We start from the raw sequence: 21,617 nt of genomic DNA, 5'->3' as shown, positions 1-21,617 counted from the left end.
GGAACAACAATGGAAAACAAGAGTTTAGGGCTGAGGAGAGATTGATAAAAAACTGTAGGATGGAAACATAATTGCTGCCACCTAGTAACATTTGAAGAATAGAGATCTTCTTAAATTCAAGTTGGATTGACAGACATACCCCTTCAGAAGTGAAATAACTGAGCTTTATACTTCATGTAACAGGGATCAGGAATTGCCCAACAGATATCAACAGAGGCAGATCATCAGCTCATGGGGAATTTCTCCAGCTTCAGTAAACTGATTTGGGACCAGTACCATGTTTTCAAGGATGTCCAGAGAGAAATCAAAAGCCCAAGCCTAGTGGATTTTATAACAGAGGTGAAGCTTAGGGTTTCCTAAGACAAGGACCAGTTTTAATGCCTGTAACTGGACTTGATGGGTCAGCTTATGTGGTGTTCTCACCAGCAACCAAGTGATATACACATATAAAGGTATAGCTCACCGTTTCCAAATATGTTCATTAGTACCCTGGCAGCAGCTACAAAAGTACTGCTGGAAAAAATTGCTGAAAATTCATGGATTAAGGTAATGGTAAATAATATTCAAGAAAAAGCCTTTCCCCTTAGATTGCTTTCAAATATCTGTGTTTAATACAGGGAAATTCAGGCTTGTGCATCAAGGCATGAGGAATTCACACCAGGCACAGAAAGGGTACCACCTGCTGCAAAAGATTACTGGCAACTAAATGTGACCTTTCCATTGTGGCACGGAAGGCTCAGGTACCTTGTGCTTCTACAAATGAGGAAGTAATAGGAGTATGCAAATGTGGGATTTTTTTCACTGTCTTGCTGTGTTGAGTCTGTTGAAGGAATACTGAATACATGCCAAAAGGAGGGATGAGTGAATGGACAAGGTACAGAACTAAAGCAGAAAACATACCTTATGACTAAAAGACCACTCTGTTTAAATTATCAAGGTAAGACCGAGGAAGAATTTGATCAATGTGCATAAATATTATATGGAGAAAAATTATGCCTACTTTATATGGACTTTTAAATCTAATAAAGCAAGCCCAAGTAAGGACCAATGAAACTAAAGGTCAGTAAATCCCAACAGGAAATCAGAGATGATCTGTGACAAGAGACGTGGCCTGCTATGGATCATACTAATTAAAAAAAAGGTCCACCAGTCAGCATGTCTTTGGGGAAAATAAATCTTGTTAAACACAAGTTTGGCTGTCAAACACAGCCTTTCAGAAATGAAATACCTAAGTTTTACGTTTGATGTGAAGCAGCCTTTAGCTGGATCAAGATTACTTACTTTCCTGAACATGGCATAAATTTACATAATTAATTATACAAAGGATTTCAAACTGCATGATCATTTGGGAAGTGACTCTGTTTAAACATGTTTTAGGTTTCTGCTGAGGTTTTGTGGAGAGAGGTAGTCTCTGGACAGAAAAAGGCAATTGTACAGCTACAATTGAAACCTAATTGTCAGTGCTGCTAGATGGTATTTTGTGCTATGTGCTCCTGTCCTTACCAGCCATGGCATGAAACAAAATCAGATCCACTTAGTCCAGACTTGATGCCACTATTGCTTTGGTTTTCACTTGCAGTAAATACAATATGGAGAAATCTATCTGGTACAATAGCCCAGGATGCTATGTACTAAGGGTGAAGGATCTACTGGCAGGAGTCCTAACTGAGTAAATGATGCTTTAATGCTCTTGGGACATCACCATACTGCACAATAACTGTTATGGTGAAGTACCTAACAGCTTAAGATAGGGTTTTTGTAATTAAATAAGGTTTCATATTAAATATGTAAAATTTTTTCCTATTATTAAAGCTACTAGTAGACCCAAAGGTTCAACTGCTGTGTTTTCAAGTAGTATAATTCACATATGTGGTCTTGTGTAAACAAAGTCTGATTGAAATGTTTTTTTTCTGGGAGGTGTTTAATGCCATCCCTGCCCATCTGTGCAGAGAACAACTGTGTAGATGTGTCCCTTTACAGCCCTTTGCAGTCACTTTCCTCAAACAGCCCTTTATGGAGCAGTCTTTTCAAAGCTCCACTGAGGTCTGAAATGCATCCTGCACAGAGCACTGCTGACACTGCTCTGAAGAACTGTGCTGCTGCCTAGGCCAGGAGAAAATCACAGCTTTTGACTGTAAATCCATTCCTATTTAGAGCTATAGGATGAATTCATTCAGTGCTTGGGTAAGCTCTTTGTTAGAATGAGAACCAACAGATTCTGCACGCTAGGTGTCATTTCTTTTAACAGAACCATGGTAATCCATGAAACCTGAGTTCAATGCTTATTTATAATCTATTCAAGACGTAATATCCATGGGGGTAAAAAAAAAAAAAAAAAGGATCCCCAAAGTTTTCTATAGACACAGTGAGTTACTGAACTCATGGAAGTGTTTCAGACATTCAGAGTGGGCAAGCACAGTCATGGGTCCCATCAATGGCCAGCTAATATTCCAGGGGATTCAGTTACTGTGTCTGGGCACATGTTCTACTTGGCTACTGGCTTAAATCTGTTTTTTTCCCCATTTCCTCTATCAATATAAGTCTTGGCTAACAAAGAAATCTCATGTCAAGACTTCGATTTCTTCAGTCTTTCATGTCATTCTTCCTACAGACACTGGTGAAAGTCCTTTCAGAGAAAAGTATTGCTTCTAGTCCAGTTGGAAGATCACTCTTATAATTCTACAAGGCAAAAGGGTCGTCATAAAGAGTAATTTGTTCTCATATTTGTTCTCATTCCTCCTAACTTCTGTGTGGAACAACACCAGTCCTTCATAGTGCATAAAAGTTCACTTTGGGGATAACTAACTGTGACTGGCTAGTAAAGCACTTGTGAAGATAGCTAACTACTCAGAAAGAAACGAAATAATAATCTGTGCTATGGTTATAATGACTTTGAAGTTAGCCTCAACCCCATCTTGAGATAAATGGAAATTTTTTATATATCCACTTCTTTCCTCATCTCACTTTGTGAGTGCCTTTAGGAAGCTCTCAAGGTGCTCTTTGTCACCAGCTCCATTAGTGAGAAGTATCAGGAAAGGTCAGTCCTGGAAGAAATTTGACATCCTTTTGTGCAACAAAGACATGCTGTGTCTTTGTAACAGATACTGGTGTCTGAGGTCTTGGTAATTCAAGGGATAATTGTTATCTGAAGCTGTTACAGAGAGACATTGTATGAGCATTTCATGGAGCCTTCCCCAAATTCCCACTATACACTGAAAAATTGACTTTTCCCCAACTGACAGAAGTACTTATTAAATGAGCTTCATAAATATAAAAAGTTCTTTTAAAATACAGCTTTTGTTGTAAAGCAGCACATAAATGACTATATTAAATGTGACTTTTATGAAAAATTCAACGAGTTTGGGAGCAGACAAGAATACTGTGAGTTTGGTTATAAGGCAGTGTGTACTTCTCCAATTCAGAAGAATCTCAGCCATTCTTTACTTAGTAATTAATAACCATAACTCCTTTGTTGTATTTGCTGCATGCAGTTCATTCACCCTTCCTCTAGCAGCCTTGTCAGGGCAATCATTTCCTAGCACATTCTCTACTGGTGAGTCCAGTTAATTCTTTCTCCTTTTAGCTGTAGAGACATCTAAATAATACTCCATCTATTGTCTGCTTGGTTGGTGCTCTCAGCTGATGGCAAGTTGTTATCTTCAAACTGATGAATAAGCAATTGTTTGTTATTGGCCTTGCGGGGAAATAGCTGTGTTTGCTCTGTTGACCCCCATATTTCTGTGTGTGGCTCAAGTAGTGTCCCTCTCAATCCTGCCTCCCACAACAAAGGCACACCTCTCGCCTTCTCTTCACAACAAATACATCTCCAGTGCATTTGTAATGCAGAGTAGGCAAGGTTTTGCAGTTGCCTGACATTCAACAGCTTCCTCTGCTTTCTTTCTGATTCTCCCCAAATGACTAATTTTCTCACCAGCCATAGCTAATAGCTGTTCTGATACTGTTTAATTCTGGATACCACAAAGCAGCTGGTTTTGAATTGTTCAGACAGGCCTCTAGTTTAATAGACACAAAAATTGATTAGATAAGCCATTAGGCTCAAAGGTCTACGTCATCTAAGGCATTATTTACTTCTTTAAAGCCTTCCATAATCAATCCACAATTTCCAGCCAGGAAGACACACCTAAATGTAAAGCTGGAGAAGGTGCCAGTCCATTTTTACCTGTTCACAATGAGCATCACTAGCACTGAGGAAGGAACTGTTGGCTTGGAGGTGCCCAAGTGTAATAAAAGAATTTAGATGTTGCTAGGTGAAGCCAATTTGTATTTGTTTTGATTTTGTGGAATAGCATATGGCAACTTTTCACTGTGTCTGAGGTCAGTCAGATTTCCAGGCACAGAATAATACACACAAGCATGTCTCTAACCTGCAAATCATTAGCTCAACACATTTTTCAGCCCTTGCACTGTGCTTTGCCTTGGTGCCTAAGAGAGCTCTTGTTTTTCACTCATGCCAAAGTTCAAAGCCTCCAGTGCCACAGCAACCTGCAAATTGTCTGGGAGTCAACCCAAAGATGCTCTCTGCTCAGTGACCCTGTGGCTGCACACCTTTGCCTTCTCACATCCTTGGGAGCCTGTCTTCCCCATTTAATCACAATGCTTTTACTGCAAGACGAAGAGACATCCAGCAGCTGCTCATCAAGAATCCAAATGTATGGGCAGAAACTGAGTGACCTCAGTCAGAAAAAAAGACAGGTCTTTCATCTTCTCACACAAAAATAATATGAAGCAGGAAATATTTGCTCTGAAAGACAGATTCCTTATTAGTTTTCTTCCTATTTTTTTGCAGGACCACAGGGTGCTTGTAGTGAGAGAGAGACACCAGAGAGGCTCCTGTAAATGCTCAGAGGGGAACTGAAAAAAGAACAGAGGGACTTTTTCCTAGAAGTGACCGCAGAAATAGCCTCATGAGATATTTGTCTAAGAAAATGAAGGAACTTGAGGGAATTGAGAAATCTTATCAGCGAAGATATTAAGAAAAAAGGGCTTCAAAACCAGACTGTTAAAGCAGTTATGGAGAAACAGGCCAAAAAAGCAGGTAATTTTGACAAACAGTCAGCATCAGTACAGCAGTTCTCAGACTGTTTTCCACCCCCTGCCATAACTTCCCACTTTCATTCTGTAGCTTATGGGAGAGCCTGTGTTTGGCGTAGGCAAGGCCACAAACCAGAACAACACACAGAATTAGCTCTACTTGATAGCTCTCATAAAAAGTCACAATCCCCCCAGCAAAAGAGAGTGGTCTTCTGATAGCCAGAGGTATTGGAAGCCTTTATGAGGATTTTTTCTGTTCTACTATTTGCACCAATGCACTTGGGTTCTCAGTGCTTTTTATAAAATTTTGCCTTGCCCAGAAGTGACAGAATTTATACATTTTGTTCAGGATTGCCCTGCACCTTTTTGTTACCTGAACAAAACAGTGCAAAAAGAAGCAATTGATCTGATCTTGTTCAATATTGTGCAGGACACAACAATGGCACATGCAGACAATACTGTCTGCCCTTTGCAGCAGGCATCTTGCAAAGGCGTGCACCTCGATTATCTTCTGCCTTACAGCAGAGTAGATTCTTAAAACAAGACAGCTGAGATCGCTCAGAATAAGGGCAGCACAGGCATCCTAATAAAGTCTGCAATATTCTACAGAGTTCTGAAGTGCCAGCTGCCCCATTTTCAGATACAGGATTCTGAATTCCCTGGCCAGCTCTGCATGTGGAATGAGTGGCACGGGTTCCTCTGGGCCCAGCCTGGAAGCTGTCCTGCCTGCTCACCAGCTCTGCCTGCATCTCTGCATCTCTGGCAGAGATCTGGGCAGCCAGACAGCTTGGGCTGGCCAGTCCCATCTCCACTGGCAATGCCCATAGCCAGCTCCAGAGGCATTGGTAAAACAAAAGGAAGCAACACTGGGTTTATGGACAGGATCTGTCACAGGTCACTGACCCAGGTGGAGAAAATGAGCAAACGGTTTCTTAAACAAGTAGCTATAAATAAGTAAACATGACAGTTGGTAGTATCCGATATTTCACCTTAGGAGACAAAAATCCTGCTCTCCCCATGCTGAAACATACCTAGAGCCTTCTTAAACTATAGATGGTAAATTCTTAATAGGAGAACCTCGCTCAGTTTAACCAACTCACAGTTATTTGTGCTAGGCTCTCCATTTCAAATGAACTGATCACTGAGGCAAAAATCCTGGGTTTATTTATGGATCCACAGAAGCACTGTCCACAAATGATACAGAACACATCCCCCAGAAGATATGTGTTAGAAATACATTAAATTTGCAATTAGCAAACAACAATAAAAACTCATATGTGTTAAAAGGATAATGCCATTGAAAGGCAACAAAATAAATAGTACATCATTAAATTGTGAAATGCATGATTTTTGCTCCCCAGCCACCAACCCTGCTGGCAAGGACAGCTCCAGACAGGAGCTCAGGCTAATGGAGGCACAAGTTCAGCAGGTTCACCTTATCTGTACCACACAGCGCCTGGCCAGTAATTGCACACACTGTGAGCAGCTGCCCTCCAGTCACAGGTATGGGAGCCTCCTAGCACTGTCCTTGCTCTCTTGGGTCACTTCCCATCAAGAAAAGCCTGACCTGACTGTGAGAAAGGGAGCAGGCAGTGAACACTGGCAGAAGTACCACTGCAAATGAGACTGACTTTAGTAGAAAGATTTTTTTTCCTGTGTGGTTCTCAGAAAATTACTCTGGAAATGCTGGAGGCTGCATGTTTATGAGGTGAACTCATTACTCCCAGGGCTGAGGAAAGCTTCCTGAAGGTAATGAGCTGCAATGCCTGGCATGAAGTAGGTGTGCACACAAATTTGGCATTTACCTGCTATTCATGTGTTTGATTTTGAAACAAAGTGAAAAAAAAGCACAAGAAGGCTTCATATGACGGCGGTGGTTATATGTATAACCTGTTCCTTTGTAGTGCTCCCTGCTCCTGCCCACTGGGGTTATTCTCTACATACTCCTAGCTGATTCCCTCCTCTCAGGCAGGTATGTACACCCAGATGCCTAGATCAGCAGGATGCTTTACATTTTGATGTGTATATCCTTCAGCACCTGACAAGCAACACAGAAATGAGAGGTCGTTCTTCTCAAGCATGGAACCTTCAACAAACACATTCTTTTACTTAGCAATGGCATGAATATCCAGCTTTACTTTCCAAGCTGACACGGCATAAAGGAATGACTTAAACTACATTTATTCTGGATCATTTTTACTGACAACAGTGAAAGCTACATCTGTCTGCGACTTGCTCATTTCTGCCAAAATTTTCCTGAAAAGCAGAATAGCTTTGAAAGACAGAAACTTCACAGACAGCCAGCAATTGCTGGATTCCTCTAAATCAGGGTCAAACATTGCACTCATCAACTCCGAGTAAAGTGGTTTGATAAACCTGTTCAGGCACCTAGAGCAGTGCAAGTTTCCCATAAATGCCAAGACAAAGCCTTTTACTTTGATCTGGATATGTTTTTGAGTTAAAGGAGACTAGACAGGAACCAAACTTATGTGAGTTTGTTCCCTTATGTGAGTGTGACCTGACATCTGCAGTTTGTGGCAAGGGCAGCCTTTGTTTTGGTTAGACTACCCCAAAGAGAGGAAAACACCAATGAAAATCGGGAGGTGATCCTCCATTTATTCACCTGTGTTCTGATTTCAGGCATGTTTGGGCTCAAGTGTTTTGTGATAACCAGTATTTGCTACATATTTGACATATCATCATCAGTCCATACTAATTGTGTTAAGAATGCAGTAGATATTAAAACCACAAAGGGAATACCACATTGGATAGTATGATCAAACACATAGTAAGGTAGAGAGTATTCATAAAGGATCAGAAGACAAAATGTGATCCATGTGCCAGTGGGCAGAATGCATTGAATGAAGTGGGACTAAGTCATTAATATAATTTCATCAGTTCAAAAATACCACTGCCAAATCAAAGCAGCTATCTATTTTCTGCCCAAGAGCCACACATAATTTTCCTCCATTACTCAATCTTCTTTGTTTTGATCCTATATAAGCTTAAAACTGTGAGGAAAGAAATCCAGCCTGTATGGAAAATTGCTGTGGGATTGCAAAAGATTTAAAGCTTGCCAAAGAAAATGAACTCTAAAAACTGTTTGCCTTGTTTATGTGTTCTCCTCAGGCCCTCTTGTTTATTAAGGCTCAATATATGATCAAGTTACCGTGCGTCAGCCAGGCTGTGGTAATTGTCTGTGTGTGCACTTTTGGCCCACAGCAAATGCAAGAAAATGTAACCTGGTTTAAGCCCCTTTCACTGCAGGCCTAGCCCAACTTACCTTACATTCCCTGCGGGTGGGAGCATGCACCTACCTCAGACACAGTAACACACTGCATCCCAGGGGCCTTGTGCTGTGTCTGAGACCCAGGATTAGGAGAGGCACCCTAAAGGGCATTTGGGACAGCTTGTCTTTCCTTCTGCAGGTATATTGCACAGGCACACGAACGAAGGGCTTACCTGCCATGCCTCCACCTTCTTTATGTCTGCACAGGACCCGTTGGTGAAGAGGCCCTTCCCAGGGGTACAGGTATAAATATCCTGCAAGGCATGGGCGATGGAATACACTGCCAAGTACACGTTATAGGATATCCGCAAGTGTGTGTAGTCCATGTACGGCGTCTCCACACTGGTGATGTTCTCATCCCCTGTGCATGGAGGTCGGAAGGCAGACGTTCCATTTCCAGCTCCCAGCCCCTCTTCGTGCCCCTTGTGAAAGGAAGTGGAAGCAGGAGAATTTTTGGATCCATCAGGGAGATAGCAGTTAAATGTCTCCTCCCAAAACTCCTTGGCAAAGCCGTTGTTGGTGGACTTGGGATGCACCTTCTGCAGGAACTCACGAAATCCTGGGATCTGTCCTGCCTTCAGCGCAAACCCGATGGTGCTGCCGATGACACGGAAGAACTCCGGCATGGCTATGAGGGAAGAGCTGGCCCAGGCCTCGCTTGCCAGCCAGATCTTGCCAGTGATGTTTCTCCTGACAATCTCTTTGATGAGAGGCTCCAGATCTGGGCCACTGGAAAAAACAACAATCACTCTTGCTGTGGAGTTCTGGATAACCTCCACCACCTGCTGGATCTCCTCTTCGTCTGAGTACTGGGAGATGAGCTCGCTAAAATCAATGCAGATATCTCTCTCCTCTGCCTCTTCCCGAAATTTTTCAATCCCTGGCCGGCCATAGTCATCGTCAGCTGCGATTGTTCCCACCCAGTTCCAGCGAAAGTACTCGATGATGTCTGCCATGGCCGTGGCCTGATGCTCATCGTTGGGGATTGTGCGCAGGAAGGACTTGAACTGGTTCTTATTGCTCAGGAGACGACTGGATGAGGCATAGCTGACCTGTCAGAGCACAGCAAACAAGCAAAACACACCATAAAGTGAAATGCCTGAAATAAACTGCCTCCATTTACCTAGCATCCCTACCAGCCTGGGAAGCACATTTTCTTAGCCTGTTTGCAGGTGATCCACTCTGAGGTTTCTCCTTGCTGTGCCTGTCCTACAGAGGCACTCATACAGGAGCAGCTGCTCAGACCTGAGAGGCTGGAGCCAGCTTGTGCCCACCTGCAAGGTCAAGGATCTGAGGGAGAGAGAAATGGACACTAGACTGGAGGAATAGCAAAGATTTCTGTCAAATCCAGAAATAAAAAGAACATGCCACCTAGATAAATGAGGGCAATGCACTGAATTAAGACAAAACAGAGGCTTTCTCTGTCCTGAACCAGACATGAGACAGCAGGATGGTATTGCCATTCCAAAGCTACTCTGTCTTTCTCTCCTTGCCTTTGACATCCATCCCCATCCTTAAACAGGCTCATTTTGCCTTTTATATACAATCCCTGTCAGCTGACATAAGAAGAATGTGATGTATATCAGCTTCCTTGATCCTGCAGCGTGTTATGGTAATGCTACTTTAGCAGCGTTTCCTGACTGCTGGCCAGAATCAGCAAAGAAGCCAGTCCATCTTTCATAAGCCACCATGTTTTATGGTTAAAACTGGATTTTATTTCCTCTTCTAAAGCTATCAAGAAATACTTTAGTTTCCTAATCAGAATAAGTGCCACATGCTCTTAAGATATAATTTGAATTATCTCCAAGTAGGAAGAAAACCTTAAAACCCAGATAATAACTGTTTAAAGATCTGGAGAACTTCTAAAACACATTTTGAGATTGGTATCTGAATTCTTTGGGACTGACTCTCATTTGAAAAAGTCTTCTATAAACAGTTCATTTTGTACAAAGTGGAAATTTACAGAAAACCTTATCTTCTCCTTAAACTCTGTTATTTAATGTTTCTGCAAGAAGAAAGAAAAGGAGGTCTCATAGGGCAGTTTCAAGGGCTGCAGGAGTAAAACCTCCTTTCACAGAACTGTACTCTCCCCTGGACAGGCTCTTGCCCAGTGCTACTCTCACCCCCATCAACCTCTTTCCAGGAGTACAGGCAATGTGTCCCACTGCCACATGTGCTGTAAGGGGACACTGACCTGAGGTCCTGAGAAACAGAACAGAACTTGTAACATTTTCAGTGTCTACGTCAACAGAACGAGCAATGAGCCGTACATTAATTGTAAAATACATCTCCAATTCCTACTGAAATGCAGGGCCTAATAAGCCTGGATTTGCTAATGGCCTCGCTATAAATGGCTGTGACAATTCTACCCAACATCTGCCAGTCTAAAAGCCTGCTTTCAGTTGTCATGCTTCAACTACCTGGCTGAGACTTCGTTCCAGAAGTGAACCTCCTGACATCTACCCTTTTCTGCAGCCTCTAGATAAGGTACTGCCTCATGGGACAAATGTCATTCTCTGTTTAAAGAGAAAGTCTGAGAACTGCAAACATCTCTTATGTTCAGTTGAACTCACCAACCCTTCTCAGCTGCCCCTGTTCACTTGGTAATGGGATGTGTAAATCAACAATGCCCATAAGATGTCATCAGGGTGTTTATTTACACACCAACTTCCAATGCCACTCTGGGCAATACCCAGATAGCACAGCTTAAACCACTCCTGCCCTGCTCAGAGGCCAAATGTCCAGTTTTTCAGACTCCTGCAAAGGAGGCAGACTGATAAGGCTCAACAGACAAGATATATTACTGTGCACAGGGCAATCAAGAATCCTTCTTCATTCGTGGTGCAGATGGGAATTGCAGCCCTGGCTGAAGCAAAGATACATTTCTCAGGACAGACTGAGAGCACATTCTGACACAGTCTTGTTATAAGGGCTCTTGTGAGCTCTGGCACCTCTATTAATTTTGGAAGAGGGATTGGAAGTGTTAGGCTGTGCAAGGTAACACTTAAATGGATAAGGCCAAGCATATTTTCCAAAGCTGACTTCAGTGTAGAAAAGTAAAATCAAGAGTAACAATATTAAGTCAGCCTTGTACTTTACTTAGGGTTGTGGCAGATCAACCAGCCTCTTAAACAAAAGGATGGGGCCGTGGATGCTGGCACTGGCTCTAGCAGAGCCAGAATGTTTACAGTTACTGCTGCATTCACAGACTAAACCACTCTAGAGGACTCTCCAGTCCTCCTAGGCTAGGCTGCTGTTGGCCAAATGTTGTTATGGCTGCTCAGTAACCTTTATATTTGGAGACTGCAAAGGACATATTTCTATCATAACAATGACATCCACCCCCTCCCGCCCCCCATTTTATTACTTCTCTCCTATAAATTCTATTGGAAATGGCAAATATTAAGCAATCTCTGCTTAATCTCTGCAGAGTAGAGGAGCAGGCCACTTCTGCAACCTAAACAAGTGAGGTGGAAACGTACCTGAGGTATGTAAAAGAGTCCCAGCAGATTGGCCACAGCAGTGGAGATGCCGGAGCCAGTTGCTCCCACGACTGCAATGGTGGAAGGGATATGTTCTGAGCAGTTACAGAATTCATCCAGGTTCAAGGAGTCTATCTTGTTCTGGGCCACAAAACTCAGTGTGGCCTCCAGGGCTTTCGAGACTGTATTGCAAGTGTCAAATATCCTATATCCCAGGGTCATGTTGGGAAGGAGAGTTGGGCTACTGTTTATTTCTTCTATGGCAAAGATCATAGCCTGGAGCCAGCGGAAGCCTCGGAAATTATACCTGGGGGAGCAAAGATAAAAACGAAATAGAGTGAGAAGGAGGAAAAAAGAGCAGAGGAGACCAGGAATGAGGCAAAGACAGAGTGAAAAATTCCAGATACAAAAGGCAAAAGCAACTTATGTGATTTCTTGCACTCTACTAAATTTGGAACATTTTGCTTTTGTCTACTACAGAAGAGGTGTTTTTGCTACAAGGTTTAGTTCTGGCTCTCAACTTTTCAGTTTGGGAGCTCACTCCAGAGGTAACCTTTTCTAAGTCCCCTAAAACCTGGGAAATTAAAAGACAGCCTGTCTGGAGTGATGACTGGCCTGTCCCTTGTGCTCAGGACCCTAAACCTGATCTCACGATCCCTGAGGAAATGGATGTTGTGATCCTCTGACTGAAAGCTGCACCTACCAGGTTCGCTTCCAGGCTCCTCTGACATGTTTCTGAATGCAGATGGCAGTGTCTGCTAAGCCTGTGCTGGTGCTGCCTGGGACTTAGGCTCGGGATACTCCTGGAGTGTGTCAGCTCCTCCTGGCTTTGGGCAGGCAGAGCAGGCTGAGCCACAGCACTGGCACGCTGCTGGATGCAGAGGTGCCTCAGAGCTCTGCTCAGGGAAATTCAGCCTCACATGGCACCCTTCAGTTTGTGAGAGAGAGCACAGTCAGACTGCTCATGCCAGGGATCAGAGACACTCTAAATATAGGTCCTAGTGCAAACTGATAACTTGTTAATTAGATACTTCAGTGCCTTCATTCAAGGAATAACTTTTCTCATTATTTTGGTTCTCTCACACAATTTGCTTTAGACACGAACTCAGAAGATGCCCTCAGAGCTGGTCTGTGAAACTGAAACTGAAACTGTTTTTTGAAGCCTCCTCTCTTCTCTAAGCTGGAGAAGCTGAATTTTCTGATTATCTTGCATGTAGCTAAGGCAGAGCTGCAGATTGGTGGCAACTGTCCTGCAGGAGCTGGGAGTCCTTGTTTATGAACATCAGTAGCCTGGCAGTGGAATAAGCTGCAGCACGAGGAATTGCTTTTCCACAAAGTAGAGAAACTTCTTCGTGGAAAGCAGCAGCAAGAAAGTACCTTTGATACACACTATCCTGAAGTTTCACTGTGTTTCCCCTGTAAAGTTGCCCTGGCAGCCATTTGTGTGCCTGTGAGGCTGCCGAGTTTTAGGGCAATGCAGCTGGAATGGCAGAATCTTTCATCAGCAGAAACCTGCCCTTCCTTGGAATGCACTGTGAGTCAGGATAGCAGCTAGTTTGCAGTTCTGTGCTGAGTTGCAGGTGAAAACAGGAAAGTGTCAGTGCTGTTATGCTTGAGATACACCAGGAAAAGTGACGGGCCCCAAAACTGGAAAAGCCTGGGGAACAGCCTGGCCAAGAACAGATCCTATGTGAAATGGTAAATTGTAGGTTTCACATGAGTTACATTTTGAAGTGCTTAGAGAAATGTTTCTATTACTAAGGTGAAGATTTCTAAAAACAAGCTTAATGAAATCACAACCCTTCAATCTCTGAGATATATGACCTAAACATTTTTAATGGCTGGATTAAATTAATTGCTTCCAAAGTTGATGTTAGCTATGTCTGACTTTTTCAAAGCTGAATGAACAAAGCCACATTACTTCCATTCCAGGAGTTTTATCTGATTCATCTGGGGTCAGAATTTCTAATGATATCACATCTAAGGTTTATCTTTAAGTCTTAAAAACTTCATTTATTCAACTTGATTTCACCTCTCTGGATATCTCTGGCCAAATTCCAAATGAGGTTCAGCTCTGAGGTTATGCCTCGAAGCCCAGACAGCACAATTTCAATACAGATCACTTCAGGTCCGAAAGTTTGAGTCCTAGTTATAACTTATTACCAAAGGGACAGTTAGCTTTGTTAAGATTATTCTTTATATCTTTAGAAGCACAGGAGTGTGGGTTACTGATAGAAGTAATTTGGTCATTTGGAATATTTTTTGCTCTAGTTCCAAACCATTAAGGAATGAGGTGCAACAAGAGAGCTCTGAGATAAAAGGGCAAGGCTCAAAGGGATTGAGTCAGTGAGTGCTGTGTACAGGAAAAGACGTGTTGGGCACACCATATTGCTTCACGTGGTCAGTAATGCACCATGGGATAAATGGAAACAAGGAAGGGGTTTGTGACACCTCTTTTTCAAAAGCTGCACGTGTTTACAGATATTTTTAATATGAATAGGATTTGAAGCAAGGAGCCATATTCAGGCTCCTCATGTAAAAGAGAAAAATTGGATTGCATCTTCTATATTTAAAGGGAAGGCTACTGAGAACCTGGGAAGTTCAAAGATACCACTATACTGCTGGGATAAGCTTCATATATTTGAGTGAAGCAAAATTAAAAAGCAAATTTAAAGCCTGCTCACTTTAAATTATACAGGCTAAGTATGACAGAAAATTATTTTGCCTGCTTGAAGGAATTTGGCTTTATTTTTTAAAATGCCACAAGGTGGTATCTTCAGATGGTATCTTCGAAAGCAGTGAACTGGATCATCTTACCCTTCCCTTCAAAGAAATATCTGGCATTTAATTCAGTAAATGCAGACTAAGGTCCACAATACACAGTTGATTTTATTTTCCTTTCTGACATATGCTCCTGATTAGTGTATATTTACAGTATAAGGCTCTAGCTCAGGTACTTGCATTTGGAATTATTTTAGTTTTGGAGGGAAAGGAGAGTGGGGCTGTTTTCTGGGAGCTAGAATCCGAAATATCTTTGAAATACTTTCAATAATTTATCTTAAACTAACCTAGGTGAGAGACCTGCTGTTCTCTTCACTTGCACCTCTGCTGACAGCAGCATCAGCAGCTCAGGAGGAGAGGATCAGATGGGATGAAGACAGCACTCCTCATTCTGTCTTCTCTAACACCTGATACATCTTCAGACAAGCTGTCATTGTGTCACCTGAGACAGCGTTGTATCGGTTCCATAACACAGATATGGTCAGACAAAGGCAGTGCTGCCAAACTGCTCTAAATAAAGCAAGATCCTTCCAATTTCTATGAATGGATATTTTGTAGACAATTTCTCTCCCACTATACTGTCAGATCCCAGCAAGGAGCTCCAAATAGGTTCCTCTTGGCTTGGTGTGTACATGAGGGATTGCTAAGAGCAGCTTTGAACCTGGCAGTAGGTCCCACCGATGCAGCTGACCTCCTGTGCCATGCTGCTGCTGTGATTAATATCATCAGTCACTGGAATGCTCTGCCAACCATGCAGCAATTTGACTGGTAATTTCCATGAAGGAACTGTTCAGTATTTACTATCAGAAGCACAGTTTCGTTAGATTTCCAGAATATTTAAATAGCCACTGGTATTTTCTTGATGAAAAAGAAGCAGCCTCCAAGGCTTATTTTCTGCCATATTACTTCTACAGGTATGTTCACATAGTCTTGCATTTTGTGAGATGTGGTGCTATGAAAAGTGGCCATTAAGCTCTCAATGAGAGTTTAATGTAAATAATTCAGAGCCCACAGGTGTAAAGGGGGATTTTTATTTACACTCCTTCCTTAAAGGTTTCCCTTCTGATACTTGTTCTCCCACCCCTCAGAATATTCAACCCACTCATCTTTCTATTCCCAAGGAGGGGCACAAACTGGAAGAGAGAAATTTGGAACAACACCTGGCTGTGACTGTCACCTCTGCAGAGGACAGCAGTGCAGCAGACCAGTTTGTTAGAAATGAAACATGTCTGTCAAACGCTGCTCAGGATGGCTGAAATGTCCCAGCCAACGCTTCAAAGAAAGACTATGCAAATGAAGGGGCACGAGCTGTCTGCATGGTTTAAGTTTCCCATAGCTCCATCCCCTGTTTGTTTGTGGGGTTTGGTTTTAACAGCTCTTACTGTCTGGATCCAGCAGGGAAATTGGTCCTGATCCTTGCTAGTCTCCATAAAGAAATAATTCACAGCCTCATGTGTATTCATGACCTTCATTTATCACACTTGCAAGGTACTAAGCAATGGAATATGATGCAAAAAAAAGGAGAAAGTGATGTGAAACCTCTGAATAAAGCTTTCACTTACCCCCCCATATCTGACAGGTAGTTATACTCAGAAATGCTGGCAAAGCCTGCATATACCTTTCGATCACGCCAGCACTCCTCTTTCTCTAGTGGTTGTATGCACATACTAATTTCTCTGTCCTCTCTAGATTTCCAGTACATTGGTTGCATGTTATTGCTGCTACTGTTATTTCTGAGCTATGCAAGGGGGAGACCTTCAATCATTTTTTGGATTCCTGCAGTCATAGGTATAATGAGTTGCTTACCACTCTTACGATCAAGGACTGTGGGTGAGGGGAATTATGCAGAACAAAGAAAATCAGAAATTAAAAAATTACAATTCAGATGGTGAATGGAAGAGAGACCAAGTGACATAATTACATCTCAGGGAAGAGAAATTCCAAATATCTTTTTGTACATTCAGGTCTGCAATGGGATTAGCAAATCCATCTGCAAGGGCTAGAATTAAAATTCTGTTCTCTCAGATGGACAGAGAAGCTCAGTGGGCTACAGAGTCCTGGAGCTATGCTCTGTGAAGTCCTGCACTATGACGTGGGGACAATGTCTCACCACAGTTTCATAGCTTGAAAGCTTTGTGTCACAGTGTGGGACCTTAGCTAGACTGATGATCAGAATACAAGAAAACTGCTAATCTCCCTGAAATCAAGAAGGGGCAGAAAAATCAGGTTATGAATAGGCCTATGGGGGTGCTGACAGCGAATGGAATGGGGGTCAGGGCTTGCTGGTGCTGAGCTCAGTCTCTGCCTCCCCTGCACACATCAGATATGCACCAGCAAATGTTATGAGGGAAGTTGCTGCAGCAGCCCCTGAGGCATACAAAGACAGGAGGCGTATTCATATCAAATGCAGGATCCTTGATTGCCAAAACAACAAACAGGAAACAAAACTCCTTTCGCTTGGTGTATTCCTATCTGACATTTAATGTGACACAATCATGGGTACGTTTTCATTTTGGACTCTACAGTTCAGTGTTTAGAGCATAGGGATGCATTTTCAGTAGCAACAGCACAAAAAGAATGGGGAACCAATTGTTACTGTTCCCTTTTCCTTTCACTGCTGAGTTATCTACATAGTTTCTAAATAATCATGTGCCCGGTATGCATGGTAGGTTCAGGCCAGTATGTTTGCTGAGCCACAAAAGCATGAAGAACATAAAAGCTGAGGAAGTAGAGAGAAAACTGTCCTATCATTTTGAGAAGCCCCAGATGTCCTATCCATTGGTAAGCCCAGTTTGGGAGCATAGGTATGGCACTGAACACAGCTAAATGTCCAAACAGCACTGATCAGCTTGAACAGTCCTCAAAATAGAGGAAAACCACATTATCTGAAGTTATTTGATTCTAAACTCTAAAATGGACCACCCACAGGGTTTCAGTGGGGTCCTTAGGTCTTGTTGTGGAGCTTTTCACATGGTCTGATGACTTGCTGCAGCAAGAGAGCCTGAGGAGAGAGAGGATGCTCATTATCCCAGAGTGACCTGGGTCTAATTTTCTTATGTGATATGAGACACATTTTTCTATGTAATAAAAGAGATCAAAATCTGTATGCAGCCATCTGAAAAGGGTGTGGGTATAAAACTTATTAGCCTCAGCTTTGAAAAGATACACCAGTGCTGGAGAAGGCTCAGAGAAGGGCAACAAGGGCAGGTAAAGGTAAGGGACAGATTTAGCACCTTTGGTTTGACCATGTACAGTCACATTTGTGTTTCTCTATGGATTTCTATCTGATTTGCTAATCTGTGGATTTTCCACCCTACAGAAGTTTTTGACACTACAAGATCAGGGAGACTTACTTTGTGAAGAAACTAGAACCTGTATTTTTTTTTCTGCCCCCAAAAATACAAGTTTGATAATTCCAGACCAGTCAGTTGCCTGGAACCTAGGAAAGTCACATATGATAATGTAAGATTTTAGCAAAACACTTGAAGAATGTATTGAACTCCTAGAGTCAGCATGCACAACCCTGCCACAGGCTAATGCCTGATCACAGGGTCCAAAACAAAAAAATGGCTACCATGGTTGTGTTGAGAGATTTCTGTACAACTTGAGCAGGAGGGATTTTCTGACTTCAGTACTGCTTAAAATAGAAAATTCTTTCAGAAAAAATATCTGCTCTCAATTGTACATGTACCAATAACAAGGAATACACACAAACACTCCCATGTATTAATTACCTCCATCATTAAAACCTGATGACCAATCTCAAAAAGTCTTCTCAATACAACCTCTTTTGAATTAAACATCTCCTGCAAATGGATATTTTCTGGTAAAGATGTGTGCAATGAAGCAACTTCCAGTTATTTGTGGTCCAATCATCCCCTTGTTCCTTTTGTGGTTTCTACTACCTCTGCAGCTAATCTCTGACCTTCATTCTTTCTCCAACAGCATTATACTATCAACTCACAATTTATCCAACTCCCTGAAGGATATGTGCCACAAATGCCTGCCTCTGCAGACATCTTTTTTCTCTTTTGCACCTATACCTTCTATCTTCATCACCTGCTTACCAGGGTAAAAAGAACAGGGATTTTATCCAGGCAAATTTCAGCTGGAGGATACCTTTTAGCAGATTGAAAGCCATCCAGAAGGATCTCCCATTGTGTCCTTAAAACAGTTAGTCTGGCTTTTCAGGATTTGTCTGTCATTGGCAGTGCTACCTCATTAACATGCCTTTTGGCAACCACATACTTGTAGTACTTGTGGCAGAACATTTTCCAGCCATCTCTTCCAATAATGTGACCATGTCAAGACAGCCACTGATGCTGACCCAGAGTCGATAGAAGTAAAAGCTGTTTAGTTTGCAAATATGTGCATTGTCCTGCCTGCCAGTTGGAGCAGGAGAAGAAAATAGAGCTGAAAACATCCATTGCTTTCCAGCATTCAGCTTTTAAAATAATGCATTTGAGAGAGAAAAAAAATGCTGAAAGGCTGGCAGAGATTCTTGCTCCATGAAACAGACATTGCACATACATTTAGTTTATGACTGTCCTGTGCACACACTGAAGAAGCCAAAATAATCCCTGATTATTGACACCTGTGTGTGCTCCTTGCGACAGGAGATGGTTCTGGGGATGATCTCATAACCTAGATGGACGTGTCTTGCTCACGGTTTCAGTGGGAAACCACACCTGAAATGTGTGAGTGTAACAGGAATGCTCTCAGCCATCCTTCATTGCCATCTGCAACAAAACTGAGCTAAATCCCCAGCCTAGGATGAGAGGTCCAAATAATTCCAGATACACAGTTCTTCACACACGGTAACAGAAAGTCCCATAATAATAAAATGTTTTGTCATGCATTGTCATGACAGAAATCCACATGAATTCCTAATATTTTGTTTATATGATGTTCCAGTTGCAATCAGTTTCTGTCATGCTTTCCACTTGTTCTATGTATTATGTTCAGGCTTGTAATGTTAAAAATTCCTCACATTTCATCATGCCTACACTTCCATAATACGAGAAATTGTTTTCATGTGCATTTCTCAGTCCAAGGTTAACTCCCAAACACTTAAGACAAAACACAGATGTGTTGTTTACACAAAAGAGAAGAACTCTGGGTGAGGGAAGCCTGCTCTAAAGTTTAGGACTTTTACAAAGTCCTGAAGAGACATTTATGTGTCATTCACTGAGATTTTTCAAAAGCTCTGACCTACCTCACTTTAACATTTTCACTTGTTTAGGCAACTTAACAGTTTTTAAAGTCTTAGAAAATGACAGGCAGAACTGGACAAAAAATTGATTTCTAAACTATTTGGCCATGAATTACTTTAATCAAATGAACTAAAGGGCACTATTGGTAATTTTCTGTCCTGCTAGAGAAGCTAATTTTCAGATGTTATTCAAATGTTCCCTGTGAATGGCCCGATAGATCAGTATATTAATGTTTTGGCAGCTTCAGGTAGTACAAAGATTGCCCTCTTTCAGTGTCCGAACAGTATTTATGTTACTGTTTAACATACACACTTGTTTTTTCTATTATTTACATCATACCTTCCAATTGCAAGCATCAGATTACAGACCATATTTACGCAACACAAAGTCAAGAAATGTGAAGACTTCCCCATCAAAACTTTTTTATTTTCCCTTTTACCAGCTTACCTTATACACTCCACTGATTCTGGCCTTGATTTTAGATCCTGGTCTTTAGCAGCCACTCCAAAATGAATGGGGAACAATCCTCCAAGAATAATGTCTCCCTTCTTCTGTGCCCGTTGGTTTGGCCCATAGGCAGCAGTGCTCCAGGTAAACAGCAAAAGAATCAAGCAGCAGCTATATGAAGTCATTGTTCCTCTTTTCACCAGGGGGTTATTGGGTGCAAAATTGGAAAAGATGATGTAAAAAAGGAGATGTCAAAGCTTTTTCTTTCCTTAATACAGCACAGAGAGGATTTGGGGCACATGTTGGCAGGGAGATAAGCAACAAGGTGGGAGCCACAGTGCTGGTGTTTCTCCCTCTGTCTTCTCCATTGCAAAAAAGCAATTCAGCTTCCCTTCTTCCTTCATAACTGAAGCATTATGGAGAGCCCATCTCTGAGAACTGTAAAAGAAAGATTAGAAAAGTGATTCCAGCTATACACCAGGACCCCACATTGCCATGATGGTTCTGCTTTGTCAAGCCAAGCCCTCAATACGCCCCTGAAGCTCAACAACCCACCTGGGACACATCACAACCTTGGCAATGTCATCCAGGCACCCTGGTGACACAGCCACACCTCCTCAAACAATGTCAGATGCCTGATTCTCTGCCTCATACCTAAGGTGGGTGGCTTAATCTTCCTATGGTTCTGTGTGGCTCTGGTCATGTAACTGGGTTTCAATTTTGCTGACAGATTGTAGTGACTAGATCAGGACTGCTTTGGGTATCCTCCACTGCATCCTGCTTTGGTACTTTCTTTTTCTTTATTTTTTTTTTTTTTTTTACTGGCCCAGATGGAATTAGGGGTACTGTAAAACCTGTGATCTGATTGGTGTCTATGAGCAGAGCACACTGTGAGACCTGGGTGGGCAAGTGGGGAATAAGGAAGCATCAAACACAGTAAGAATCAAGTCTTTCTCTTAAGCAAATAACCACAATAATCTTTTGGTGTTGGTCCATCATCTCCTGTCTATTGAATCATTTTAACCCTCTGTCTTTGAACTTATCCTTGATAAAAATAAAACAAGCTCTTTCAGGCTCAGAAAGAGTTCTTTAGCATTGAAAGGGAGAATGAACTCCAGGGAAGCATTTGAAACCAAGATACTTCTCCATAATGAGTCATGAAGGCTTGAAAGGTTCGGCCGTTGAAAGCATAGCTATAGCAGCCTTTGAAGCCTGTTTCCTGGGGATGAAAAATTCTGCAGCTTCTCCATGCTCAATACATTTTCCCTGCAGCACGTCTACAGGCTTCCCAAACAAAGAACTAACTTAATTATGGCATATGAAAATGGCTGTGGCTACAGGAGAGGAGATAGC

At 42.1% G+C, this 21,617-nt stretch overlaps 1 protein-coding gene across 1 annotated transcript in view; it reads right to left on the bottom strand.

The window, feature by feature from the left end:
- CASR (calcium sensing receptor) overlaps nt 1–21,617 on the bottom strand; it is a 74,641-nt gene that overhangs the window by 22,165 nt on the left and 30,859 nt on the right. The window contains exons 2-4 of the mRNA XM_063148453.1: nt 20,265–20,702; nt 11,824–12,130; nt 8,515–9,393 (exon numbers count right to left, since the gene is read on the bottom strand). Of these exons, the coding sequence (XP_063004523.1) occupies nt 8,515–9,393; nt 11,824–12,130; nt 20,265–20,449 (1,371 nt within the window). The 5' untranslated portion in view covers nt 20,450–20,702. The remainder of the gene's footprint in view (nt 1–8,514; nt 9,394–11,823; nt 12,131–20,264; nt 20,703–21,617) is intronic.

The sequence above is a fragment of the Melospiza melodia genome, chromosome 2 (genome assembly GCF_035770615.1).
Source record: "Melospiza melodia melodia isolate bMelMel2 chromosome 2, bMelMel2.pri, whole genome shotgun sequence".
NCBI lineage: Eukaryota > Metazoa > Chordata > Aves > Passeriformes > Passerellidae > Melospiza > Melospiza melodia.
Note: the sequence above shows the minus strand (reverse complement) of the source record. Positions and strands in the feature narration are given on the sequence as shown.